Raw genomic sequence first — 14,344 nt, forward strand, 5'->3', positions numbered from 1 at the left:
GGTTGGTTCCCAGGTCTGTGTCCCCTAAACCCTGGTGGCCCATGCTCCAGAGACTCACACACCCTGAGTCTGCAATATCACAGACTTCCCATCCCCGAATCCACTGCTCCCTGAGGTCCATCAGAGGACCTTGATTACCCCAGCCCTCGGCGTTTTGTGTTGTTTTTGTTTTTGTTTTTCTCACCCTCTCCTTGAACTTGGAGGAGTGTACCAGCTGACTTGGGGAGAGTCTGGGAAGAAAGGAGAGGCAAATCTGCTGAGAAAGCCCAATTTACCTAAATGTCCTGGGATAGGAAACTTGGTCTGGGAGAAGGTGGAGTCAGAAAATCAATTAGACCTCTCCTAGCACACCTAAGGGGGAGGGACTGTAGGAGGTGCTGTCTAACTTCCAATAACATATTTGGGGTTTCTGGTGAGTTGTAGGTGCTCTCACGCTGGAAATAAAGAGTTATGGTCTTCTGTGTTGAGTTGATTCAACAATGACCTACCTGAACCTCCTACCAGATCTCTCAGGCAGCTTTCCTGCTGCCCTGGAAGAGAGAGAAGTGAGGAAAGGAGAAAGGGGGAAGGTCAGATCCCTAAGTGTATTATTTAACTGTAAAGAGGATACCTAGCTTGAAACGTTGGTTCTTTTTTTTTTTTTTTCCCTTGGCATGGTTGCTAATATTGCATTGTCTCCTGGTCTTTTCTCCTGTTTTATCCCCCAAGGTCCTTTTTCATTTATTTAATTTTTTTTCTCTCTTTCTTTTTCTTGCTTTCTCCCCCCCCCCTTTTTTGCCCCCCCTTTTCTCTTCTCTTTTTTTTTCTTTTCTCTTTCCTCTTTTTCTATTTTATTTTCTTTATATAATAGGTTCTGCAGGGAGCACTTCACACTTGCTGTGTTTCCTCATCCTCCATTTCCTCTTTTCTGTGTGTATTGATTTTGGCCACCTAAACTATCCCCTTTCTCCCATATCTTTCTATCCTCCATCATCTGCTGTTTCTCTTACATTCTACTTTCTTTGGCCCCCAAATTGTCTGACTTTTTATTTCTAATACCTTTGTTCTGTTTTCTGTTCTTTTATCCACTCTTGATTTTGTTGTCTTTCTTTTCTCTTTCCCTCTCTCATGAAAACACTAGCATTTTAAGTCATACTATATTCCTGCCCATATTCAGTTGACTGTCTCATTATAAGTACTCTACTTACTGCTATCACTCTACACAACTTACATGAGTCTAATATCCATTCTCCTAAATCTCACATTGTTGCTCTGTTAACATTTATTACCAATACTACTTTATACATTTTCTTTTCTTACTCATTTTGCTTTCCCTGGCTCTAATATCTTCCTTCAAAGTGAACTTAGCCAGCAACAAGAAAATAGAGTAAGAAGGACAAAGTGACAAAGAGAAGACATAACACTTACGCACGAACAACAACCAATTAATCCCCAAGACTAGACAAAGAAGCTAAGGAACTTATTATACCCTTCTATATAAAATGATGACCAGACAGCAACAAAAAACTACAAACCAAACCAATAATCAGGAAAACATGGCCAAATCCAATGAACAAACTAAAACCCAGGAAGAGGAGCAGAACATCGGACAAGTAATTAAAGATCCCAAAACATATGTTAGAGACCAACTTAATGAAGTAAAGGAAGAGATTAACAATATGAAGAAAGCATTTGGAGAGGAAATTGCAGACATACGCCAAAAGATAATAGATATGATGGGAATGAACACCACAGTTCAAGAAATCAAAAATACACTCTCAGCAAATAGCAGCAGATTAGAAGAGGCAGAGGAGAGAATTAGCAACATGGAAGGCAGTACATCTGAAATCAAACAGATAGTAGAACTGATCAATAAAAAGATAGAAAAAATCCAGCTAGGGCTTAGGAACCTGAATGACAATTGCAAAATGCACAAACATACGTATTGTAGGCATCCCAGAAGTAGAAGAGAAGGGAAAGGGGACAGAAGGGGTGTTGGGGGAAATAATGGCTGAAAACTTCCCAAATCTACTGAGAGAGATGGATGTACATGTCCAGGAAGCACAATGCACCCCAAACACCATAAATACCAACAGGCCCACCCCAAGACATATACTTGTCAAATTAGCCAATGCTCAAGACAAAGAGAAAATTCTAAAAGCAGCAAGAGAAAAGAGAACCATCACATACAAGGGAAGCTCCATAAGATTAAGTGCTGATTTCTCATCTGAAACCATGGAGGCAAGAAGGCAGTGGCATGATATAGTGAAGGTACTAAAAGAAAACAATTTCCAACCAAGGATACTCTACCCAGCTAAACTAGCATTCAAAAATGATGGAGAGTTCAAAATATTCACAGAAAAACAGAAATTTAAAGAGTATGCCAACAAGAACCCTGCCCTTCAAGAAATACTAAAGGGAGTTCTGCAGGAAGAAAAAAACAGGAGACGCAGAGTTGGAGGAGAGTGTAAGAGTAACAAAAAAGACAAAAAGAGAAGGAAAACAAACAAAATATGACAAACACAAGTCCAAAGAAAATATGGCTAACATAAATAATTCCTTGAAATTAATAACACTGAATGTCAGTGGATTAAACTCACCTGTCAAAAGATTCAGACTGGAAGATTGGATAAGGAAATATGACCCATCTATATGCTGTCTACAAGAAACACATCTTAGACCCAGGGATTCATGGAGGTTGAAACTGAATGGCTGGAAAACAATCTTACAAGCAAACAATAACCAAAAAAAAAAAAAAAAACGCAGGAGTAGCTATATTAATACCAGACAAAATAGACTTTAAATGCAAAACAATTGTGAGAGACAAAGATGGATACTACATATTAGTGAAAGGGATAATCTTTCAAGAAGAACGAACAATCATAAATATTTATTCTCCTAACAAGGGCACCTCCAAATACGTGAGACAAACACTGGAAAAGCTAAGTGAAAGAATAGATGCCTCTACAATCATAGTGGGAGATTTTAATACAATACTATCTACTTTGGACAGAATATCTCAAAAGAGAATGACTAAAGAAACAAAACCTTTGAATAGTATATTAGAGGAGCTGGTTCTAATAGACATATACAGATCATTACACCTGAATACAGCAGGCTGTACATTTTTCTCAAGTGCACATGGATTATTCTCTAAGATAGATCATATGCTAGGCCACAAAGAAAGGCTCAATGAGTTCAGAAAGGTCTTAATCATGCAAAATAATATCTCTGACCACAGTGGAGTGAAGTTGGAAATCTGCAAGAGCCAGAGGACCAGATTTCACACCAAGATATGGAAATTAAACAGCACACTCTTAGAAAAACAGTGAGTCAAAGAGGAAATCTCAAATTAATAACTACCTTGAAACTAATGAAAATGATAACACAACGTACCAAAATTTATGGGATGCAGCAAAAGCAGTACTGAGAGGGAAATTTATAGCCATAAATTCATACATCAAAAAAGAAGAAAGGGCAAAAATTGAAGAACTGCACATTTGGAGGAATTAGTAAAAAAACAACAAAGTAACCCCACAGGAAGAGGAAAGAACAAAGATAAGAACAGAACTAAATGAAATAGAAAATAAGAAAGCACTTGAAAAGATAAACAAAACCAAGCGCTTGTTCTTTGAGAAGATCAATAAAATTGACAAAGCCTTAATGAGACTAACAAGGAAAAAAAGAGAGAAGATGCAAATACACAAAATAAGAAATGAGAAATGCCACAGAAATAGAGACTATCATATATAGTTTGGAGAACTATATTCCAACAAAAATGACAATTCAGAGGAAATGGACAAATTCCTAGAAACACATAGCAGCTTATATTGATGAAAGAAGAAATTGATGATCTCAACAAACCAATCACAATTAAAGAGATAGAATCCATCATTAAAAACCTCCCAACTAAGAAGAGCCCAGGGCCGGTCAGCTTCACAGGTGAATTCTATAAAACATTCCGGAAAGAATTAACACCAATCTTGCTGAAACTCTTCCAAAAAATCGAAACAGAAGGAACATTACCTAACTCATTCTGTGATGCCAACATTACCCTAGTACTGCACGAGCCGGCGGGGGCGAGTCCAGGGACCTGTGGGAAGAAGCAGGGTGGGGCAGGAGTCGAGAGAAGAATGGAGGCAAGACAGGGTTCTGATCAAGCCTCATTTATTGGGGGTAAAACACGGGGATATATAGAGAGGGAAGGGAATGTGTACATAGGTGATAGGCTGGTCTTGTGGGTGGCAGATGTCCAAGGAGGGGATTGGCCGACAGTTCGCACCGGGTCTGCAGAGTTTCGTGCCTTGTGCATGCGTATTGCTGTGGTCACCTGAGTAGTGGCGGGAGGGGGAGAACAAAGAAGCAGGGAGGAGAAGAATAAGGAAATGACAGGGCAGATTTGTGAACACTGCCATGTTGTGTGAGGCTGTAGATAGGTCTCACAGCGGGTGGCTCCCTACATAGTACCAAAGCCAAACAAAGATACCACAAGAAAGGAAAATTACAGACCAATTTCTGTAATGAACTTAGACACAAAAATCCTCAACAAAATACTTGCTAACCGTATTCAACAACACATTAAAAGAATTATCCACCACGACCAAGTGGGATTCAGTCCGGGTATGCAAGGATGGTTCAACATCAGAAAATCAATCTATGTAATACACAATATAAATAGAAAAAAATCACATGATTATATCTATAGATGCAGAAAAAGCATTTGACAAAATACAGCACCCTTTCTTGATAAAAACACTGCAAAAGATTGGAATACAAGGAAATTTTCTGAACATGATAAAGAGTATATATGAAAAACCCACAGCCAACATCATTGACAATGGTGAAATCCTAAAATCTTTCCCTCTAAGATCAGGAACAAGACAAGGATGCCCACTATCACCTTTTCTATTTAACATTGTCTTAGAAGTACTTGCTCGAGCACTGAGGCAAGAACCAAATATAAAAGACATTCAAATTGGAAAGAAGTAAAAATTTCATTATTTGCAGATGACGTGATCCTATACTTAGAAACCCCTGAGAGGTCTACAACAAAGCTTCTAGAACTCATGAATGAGTTTAATAAAGTCGCAGTTTATAAGATCAGTGCGCAAAAATCAGTAGTATTTCTGTACACCAATAATGAGCAAGCTCAGGAGGAAATCAAGAAATAAATACCATTTACAATAGTCCATAAAAAAATCAAATACCTAGTCATAAGTTTAACTACAGATGTAAAAAACTTATACACAGAGAACTACACAAGACTGTTTAAGGAAATCAAATAAGACCTAAATAAATGAAAGAATATTTCCTCTTCATGGATAGGAAGACTAAATATTATTAAGATGTCTATCCTACCAAAACTGATATACACATTCAATGCAATCCCAATAAAAATCAACACAGCATTCTTTAAGGAACTAGAAAAACTAACTATGAAATTTATTTGAAAAGGAAAGAGACCCCAAATAGCCAAAGACATATTGAAAAAGAAAAACAAAATTGGAGGAATCACACTACCTGACTTCAAAATATACTACAAAGCTACAGTAGTGAAAACAGCATGGTATTGGCACAAGGAGAGACACATAGACCAATGGAACCGAACTGAGAATTCTGATATAGATCCTCATGTATATAGTCATTTAATATTCGATAAAGCCACCAAACCCTCTCAATTGGGAGAGAATGACCTTTTCAACAAATGGTGCCTGGAGAACTGGATATCCATATGTAAAAGAATGAAAAGAGGATTACCATCTCACACCTTATACAAAAATCAACTCAAGATGGATCAGAGACCTACATATAAGAGCCAAAATCATAAAGACTTTGGAAAGCAGTGTAGGGAAGCATATACAAAACCTTGTAATAGGAAATGCCTTCATGAACTTCACACCAAAAGCACGAGCAGCAAAAGAACAAATAGATAAATGAGACTTCCTCAGACTTAAAGCCTTCTGCACCTCAAAGGAGTTTGTCAAGAAAGTGAAAAGAGAGCCTACACAATGGGAGAAAGTATTTGGTAACCATATATCTGATAGGAGACTTATAACCTGCATATATAAAGAACGTGTATATCTTGAAAATAAAAAGCCAAAGAACCCATTTATAAAATGGGAAAAAGACTTAAACAGACACTTCTCCAAAGAAGAAATACAAGTGGCTAAAAGCACATGAAAAAATGCTCCAAATCTCTAGCTATCAGGGAAATGCAAATCAAAACTACAATGAGATACCATCTTACTCCCATAAGATTGGCAGCTATGAAAAAAACAGAAGACTACAAATGCTGGAGAGGATGTGGAGGAATGGGAACACTCATCCACTGCTGGTGGGAATGCAGAAGTATCCAGCCATTCTGGAGGACAGTTTGGCGGTTTCTCAAAAAACTAGCTATAGATTTGCCATATGACCCAGCAATTCCACTGCTGGGTATATACCCAGCAGAACTGAAAACAAGGACACAAACCGATATATGCACACCAATGTTCATAGCAGCATTGTTCACTATTGCCAAAAGTTGGAATCAACCCAAATGCCCATCAACAGATGAATGGATAAATAAAATGTGGTATATACATACAATGTAATACTCCTCAGCTTTAAGAATGAATATACTACAAACGCATGTGATAACATGGATGAATCTTGAGAACCTTATGTTGAGTAAAGCAACCCAGGCATTGAAGGACAAGTACTACATGACCTCAATGATATGAACTAAGTAAACCAAGCTGCCTCAGAGAGCTAGAGACTGGATGATAGGCTTAAAGGACATTGGGGGGTAGAGGAAGGATGTAAGCTGACACCTACATGTGTGATGTCTGTGATAAGCTGGAGGTAAGTAGTTGTACAAGGAAGCGATAAAATGGAGGAATAGGGTTACCTTTGGGTGGGGCGTTGCAGGCTTAAGGGGGGCTAGGGATGGGAGGATGGGTAATATTGCCCAAGAAATTGGGGGGAGGGTGGGTCAACATACGAACGTAGGAGATTGTCAGGTATTTGGTTGAGAGTATAATGCTGAGAAAACTTTTTCAAAAATATAATAAGGAAGGTTACCTGTTTAGGATGCTTAAAGTGGATAATCCAACGCAGGACAGGCTCCTAGGGAATATATGAATGCTCATTTTGCTATAGTGTGTTATATCGTTGGGTAGAGACCCATTTAATGAGAGTGAAAGTATACCCACATCCTGGGGAGGACTGACACTCTCAATTAAAGGGAATTGTATCTCTCGAGAGAAATGGTGGTTCCCAGTGCATTAGGACAGTTGAACATGTTAAGCCCTCGACACTGTTGCAAGTATCTCTGAACATGACCCTTCAAGCAATGAAGATTGACTGTCACTGTGGGCCCTAAGGGGAGGGGGAAAGAGGTATTGAATAGATGGAGCCAGTGTAACTGTGTGGGCAGTAGAAGTGTTCCACAAGATTACGCAAGGATGGATATAAGACATGTTAAATTACATATATAGGGGCTGATAGGCTAAAATGTAAATCATAATGTAAAACATAAGATAACTAAAAATTTAGGAAATTGTATAGTCTAAAATATAAACCACAATGTAAACCCAAATGTTACCTTGTTTGAAAGCTATTGTCTCAATATCTATACATCAGTTTCAGTAAATATAATATGAATATGTAAAAAGATTATTGCTGTGGAAGGGAAAAGGGTTTTATGTTGGATATATGGGAGTACTGTTTATTGTATATATGAATTACTGTGATCTAAAGCTTTTGTGAAGATAAGCTTAATAATTAGGGGGAAAAAAAAGAAAAAGATATGATGTAGACACTGAGGCAAAGACGGAAGTAGTTGCCTTGCCAATTGGCATACAGGGCAACACTTATTGCAGTGATGGAAGGCAAAACATCAAAAACAAAGCGTTTGCATTTTTAAATTTTTGATACCCCAATTTATTTTTACCGTAATTTTTCTAAATTAATATTTATTCTGTATTTAACATTTAAATTCATCACTATATTCCATTTTATTATTAATGGAACATGGCAATATATTGGGCTTCACTTTTGAAGAAGTTTTAGATCACAGAGAGGTTCAACAATGGCAGGGGAGGAATATTGGTGTGGGATGTTATTGACAGGGAACACATGGTTGGCAGAGAGTTCTCCAGTTCATATATCCAAGGTACATAAAATGTTTGGATATTTTCATAGTGGTTACAATTAAAAACAACAACTGAGGCATTGCTGAGTTCCTAGCCAGGAGAGCTCTATCACAGTCCCTAAAGGAACAGCAACAATCCTCCAAGTGCAACGGCAAAGACCAAAAAAGAAGGAAGGTCCAACAATGAGCCCTTGATACTAATGTCTATGCTTGTGAGCCTGTGTACCTGAAATAAGAACAAGGCCTAGAGCTGCAGGGTGCCTAAGAGTTACCTTCTGAGAGCCTCTGTGTTGCTCAAATGTGACCAGTCTAAAAGCCAAACTTAGCATGTAAATGTGTTGCCTTCCCTCCAGCATGGGACATGACTCCTGGGGATGAGCCTCCCTGGTGCTGAGGGATTACTACTAAGTACCAGCTGATGATGTAACTGGAAAATGACCTTGTATAAAAGGGTCAACTCAGGTTAGCAGACTTGGCCCAGTGGTTAGGGCATCCTTCTACCACATGGGAGGTTTGCGGTTCAAACCCCGGCCTCCTTGACCCATGTGGAGCTGGCCCATGTGCAGTGCTGATGCGTGCAAGGAGTGCCGTGCCTCGCAGGGGCGGCCCTTGCATAGGGGATCCCCGCGTGCAAGGAGTGCACCCCATAAGGAGAGCTGCCCAGCACAAAAGAAAGTGCAGCCTGCCTAAGAATAGTGCCGCACACACAGAGCGCTGATACAACAAGATGACGCAACAAAAAGAAACACATATTCCCGTGCCGCTGACAACAACAGAAGTGGACAGAGAAGATGACACAGCAAATAGACACATAGAACAGACAACCGGGGTGGGGAGGGGAGTGGAGAGAAATAAATAAATAAATAAATCTTAAAAAAAAAAAAGGGTCAGCTTGGACCAGCAGAATATCTCAATCTACATATAATACCAGGAGTTAAAAATGCTTTTTGACCTGAATAAAAGGGGGAAATGGAAAGGACAAATGAGTTTATATGGCTGTGAGTCTCTAAAAAGTGCCGGGAGGTTATCAGAGGGGTTGCCCTTATGCACACCTGAGCAGAGTCCCAGAGACAGATAAAGTAGGTACAACCCCAGGTATTGGTTCTTTTGAGGGCTACAGAGACCCACAGGTTCTATAGTCATGGCAAATGGAGTTCAGTGCCTTCTCAATTGGCTCTACTTTGGAATTTGTGTTTCTGTGTGATGGACCTGGACTTAGATGTGATCTTTGTCCACAAGTCTCTCCTGTTACTTTTACTGAAACTGTAGTTTTTGCTGGGGTTTAATGTATACCCAGGGGACCCGAATCTCTGGACTGATCATGTGATAGCCAGGCCCTGAGCCTCAACAGACTTGCAACTCCTACACTCTGGTTTATTGGACTTACCCCACTCAGCTAACATGGAGTTGAAGAAGGTCAACCACCACACCAGGGAGCCAAGAGTGCCTACAAATTAAAGCAGGATAATTGCATCCAGCATACATGTGGAATCTAAGCCCCCTCTTGATATAGATGTGGAGTGGACACAACCATTCTAAGGTCCACAGGATGGAGAAATAGAGTATGGATTAGAGTGGAATTACTGATATTCTATTCATGAGCTATTGTGATTAGTAGTAATTGAAGAAAATGTGGCATTGGTGTGGAGAAGTGGCCATGGTGGTTGCTGGGGGTAGGGAGTAGGAGGAAGAGATGTGATGTGGGGGCATTTTCGGGACTTGGAGTTGTCCTTGGTGGTGCTGCAGGGACATTTACCCGACATAGTATGTCCTCCCATGGCCCACTGGGTGCACTGTGGGAGAATGAGGGCTATGATGTGGATCATTGACCATGAGGTGCAGTGGTGCTCAGAGATGTATTCACCAAATGCAATGAATGTCTCATGATGATTGAGGAGGTTGTTGTTATGGGGTGAGAAGTGGGCTGAGGGGGGTGGGAGGTATATGGGGACCTCATGTTTTTTGAATGTAATATTAAAAAAAAAAGACAAAAATAAATAAATAAAAAGGGTGGAAGAGAGCCCTCCTGTACAACAGGACCATGTTCTTGCAGGAGTTGCTGACACTGGAGGATGTGGCTGGGCAGTTCACCTGGGATGGGTGGCAGCTGTTGGGCCCTGCTCAGAAAGACCTGTACTGGGATGTGATGTTGGAGAACTATAGCAACCTGGTGTCACTTGGTGAGGCCAGGTCCCCTGTGTTACTCAGAAGGTACCCAGTCAGTGGTCTTTTCGTTCCGATTTGCTTAATACTAGGGATTCTCTGCCATGCTCTGAAGTGAGTAGAGTCTCGGCCCGCTTCAGATGAGAGGGTATAATCTCCCCTTACATTGGAGAAAAGCCTTTGATTTGGAGAAAGCAAATTGTCCAGTCCCTAAATTATACTAGAGTTATGTCTTCACAGAAGCTCGTGCAATTCTATATGCCTAAGTCTTCTGTCATTTCCCCTAAACAGGGTATCAAGCCAGCAAACCAGATGCACTCCTCAAGGGGGAAAGAGGAGAGCAACCATGGGCAATAGATGAAATCCTCAGTCAGACCCATCCAGGTGAGTAAGAAAACCAGCAAGATGAGAAACCCATGGAAGTCACATTCTAGGCGATTCATAGATGTCACCACTCTGAAGGTGACTAAGGAATCATAAACAGAGCCTCCATGTATCCTCACCCAAAGAAGAGCTCTTTTTTTTTGTAAGAGTTAAGAAGAGAATAAACTCCTTTATCTCCTTTTGGATCTGATCCCTTCTGATTTCATCTTTTATTTGTCTCATAGACCTCGAAAGTTTATTTCATTCTAATACATTAAGCTCTTGTCTTCAGTGGAGACTCCCAAGTTGCCATCTCCCTTAGCATTGTCTAATCTACACACTAGGAACATATATTTAACCCATCTCCATGGCAACTCCCCTATGAGGCCACACTTAACTGTGCAAGGCACTAGAATCATCTTCCCTCCAAGAAAATCACTTTCTACCATCCTTTTTAAAAGTGAGGATTTCTTGAACTACTATACATCTTAATTCCTGGCCATCCTGGCATTACCTTGAATCTTTTCTACCCTCTGGACTCCCATGTTTAAGGTCTCTGTAGTTCCTATTCACTGTTTAATTAGGAAAGGCCTTTATAAAATCTCTTCTTCTCAGTTCCTAGCCAAATGAAATCATAAAATTTCATGCCTGTTCTTTGTATATTTGTTAATTCTGATCTTTCTCTTAGTTCTTAGGTTTTGTTGCTAGATTCTTTTTTTTTAACTTTCCATTTCTTCTTCACAGTCTGATAATATTAAGTTCCAGTTGACTGTATTAGCATGACATGGAGATTTTTTTTCTTTCAGAAACCTAAGTCCTTACTCTCTAAGAGGAGAAGGCATAAAATTAACAAAAATAAATACATAAATACTATGTCTGGTGGAGAAAATGACTGTGAGCATAATACATTGGCATAATAGAACAGTGGGTGATGAGTCTGGGTGCTACTCTTTTGGGCATGGGAAAACCTCTATGATAAGGTGTCTTTGCACAGAAAGGCAAGGGACATTAGTGGGCTCCCTGGGTGACGAGCGGAGAGAATAGTAAGCTGAAAGGTCTGAGGCGGGTTTGTGGTTTAGGAACATCAAAGAAGCCTATGTGGATCGAGCAGAGTGAACAAAAACAGAAAAATACTGTCAATAAGGTCAATGAGGTAGTAGCCAGGGGTTGGGGATAGGTACGTCACATAGGGCTTTATAATCCCTTTTAAGGACCTGGTGTTTTGTTTTTTATTTTTTCACTTTTATTAATAAAAATTTTAGGAGGTATCAGGGATTGAACCCAAGACCTCGTACATGCAAAGAGGTGCTCAAGCACTGAACTACACCAACTCTGCTCAAGGACTTTGTTTTATTCCTAATGAGATGAAAAAACATTAGAAGGTATAGACTAGATCAGGACCATGATATAATTTATGTTTTTAAAGTATCACTTTGCCAATGGGGGTAAAAAGTAAGCTGGAACATGGCAGCTATGGAAGCAAGAAAGCCAGACAGGAGATCATGTTGGTGGCTTCAACCAGGCTTGAGGGGTGAATATTAGACAGATATCAGATATGTTTATAAAGAAAAGCTGTTGGGAATCGAGGTAGATGTGGGCTTTGAGAGAAGTAAGCAGATGAAGAGTGATGCTAAGAACTTTCAGCACATGTCTCAAGAAGAATGGAATTACCACTTACTGTGATGGAGAAGGTATGTGGTGGAGGAGATTTGGGTTGGGAGGTCAGGAGTTCTGTAAGTCAGAGTTGCTTGTTAGCATTAAAGTGGAACTCTCTGCTTCTGTTGGTTGTACCTGAGGAATTCAAGGAGAGGTTAGTTCTGGAGATTTAAAAAAAAAATGGATGGGGGTGAGATCTTCTAGGGACTAAGTACAGATAAAGAGGGCAGCCAATGTGGCTCAGTGGTTGAGAGCCGGCTTCCCACATACAAGGTCCTGGGTTCAATCCCAGGTCCCGGTACCTCAAAATAAAAAAAAAATTTTAAGAAAGAAAAGAAAAGAAGAGCCTTGGGAAATTACAGATCAGACAAATGAGTCTGTAACAAATCAGTTTGGAGAGAAGAGGTGATGAAAGGGTAACATCCAAAAGGAGGCTACTTTCTCTGAAACAAAATGTGTTTCGCCAAAGATTAAGCCATAAACATTGTCTAGAGTTGCAAATTCATCAAAGATAAGAACTAAGAGATAAGTATGTGATTTTGATGTGTCTTCCCATCTAGACAGTATATATATTTTCCACTTGGAATTCTCTTTTCATGAAATTATTTTTACTACATTAGAATTTAATTATCTTCCTTCTCAGAATTTCTATTTGGCTTTGTGCTCCAACCACACAACCCCCCTCTGAAGTTATTGTATCATAATGGATTGGTAGTGCTTGAGGCTTTTTTGCCATTCTGGAGTCAAAGGCTTTGTTTTCATTCTTCCTTGTGAAGACTGAAAAAGATGTTGGTCATTCACCGATTTTTTTGGGTGACTAATTATCCAGGCTGGGGAGAGGCCATGCTTTTCCATCTATCTGTCAGTCATTTCTTGAATGCAAAATTTTTATTGAGGGAGTTTTCATAATACTTGTTCCCTGGCTCTTCTACTGAGAGTCCTTGTTTTTAGAGTTGTGTGGGAGCCTGGCATGTCTTTACATAAAGCTCTCCAGAGACTCTTGTTGGGACCCTAGTTGATGAATCACAGCCCTAACATGTAATATGGTGGGTGAGACTGAATTTAGTGAGAAACAGAAATATATTTAAGAAGCATAAGATTTTACTAGCAAAGTTAGAACAAATATTTGTGCAGTATTTAGAAATTAAACTTTTGAATGTGAAACATTTTGCAACAATGCAAGGCTGTTCAATACTGAAGTAGAAGAAGAGATGTGGCTCAAGCAATTGGATGCCTGCCTCTCACATGGGAGGTCCCAGGTTCGGTTCCTGGTGCCTCCTAAAGAAGATGAGCAGACACTGCAACCAGCAAGGTACCACGAGTAGACGCTACAACTAGCAAGATGCTGCAACAAGCAGATGCCACAACCAGCAGATGCTGTAACTGCAGCAACGAACAGATGCAGATGATGCAACCAGCAGGGAGTGGAAGTGGCTCAAATGCCTGGGTACTGGCCTCCCGTGTGGGAGGTCCCAGGTTCAGTTCCCAGTGCCTCATAAAGTAGATGAGCAGACAACAAGCAGACAGATAAGGGGGCCATCTCAGGGGGTGAGGGGATGGAGGGGATTAAAAAAAAACTGAAGTAGATAGTAAATACAGAAACTATTCTAGAAATTTAGAAGAAATACAGTTTAAGGAGCATGGAGAATGATGGTATCATAAAGTAAGAGCTATATCTAGTAGGTTTTGAATTAAGGTGATGATAAAGAAATAAGGGTATAAGACATGAAATTGGAAATGTATAGGGGCTTGTGGAGACTGCCAAAAATTGGGTTTAAGGCACCCACATAAAGGCCAATGTTAGAAAGTATTTGTTGGGAACTGGTAGAGTGAAAGTTTAGAGCCACTGGGTAAATTATGGTTATGTAAACTTTAATTGCCAGGCTGACTGTTATCAATTTTACGTATTAGTAGTAGAACATGTGAAGGGCAGGTTGCTTTTGTATTTTTTTAGCTCTAGATAGACTTACCTTTCACTTGAGTGGCCACAGCATAGCGATAATAATGTATAACCAGATATTCTAAGAAAAATAGAAGATAAAGCTACCA

At 39.8% G+C, this 14,344-nt stretch overlaps 1 protein-coding gene across 1 annotated transcript in view; it reads left to right on the forward strand.

Moving 5' to 3' along the window:
- Nucleotides 1-14,344, forward strand: part of LOC101443178 (zinc finger protein 649-like) — a 44,628-nt gene that overhangs the window by 25,313 nt on the left and 4,971 nt on the right. Inside the window, 1 exon segment of the mRNA XM_058279405.2 lies at nucleotides 10,568-10,660. Within this exon segment, the coding sequence (XP_058135388.1) occupies nucleotides 10,568-10,660 (93 nt within the window).

The sequence above is a fragment of the Dasypus novemcinctus genome, chromosome 18, assembly GCF_030445035.2.
Source record: "Dasypus novemcinctus isolate mDasNov1 chromosome 18, mDasNov1.1.hap2, whole genome shotgun sequence".
In the NCBI taxonomy this organism is placed as follows: domain Eukaryota; kingdom Metazoa; phylum Chordata; class Mammalia; order Cingulata; family Dasypodidae; genus Dasypus; species Dasypus novemcinctus.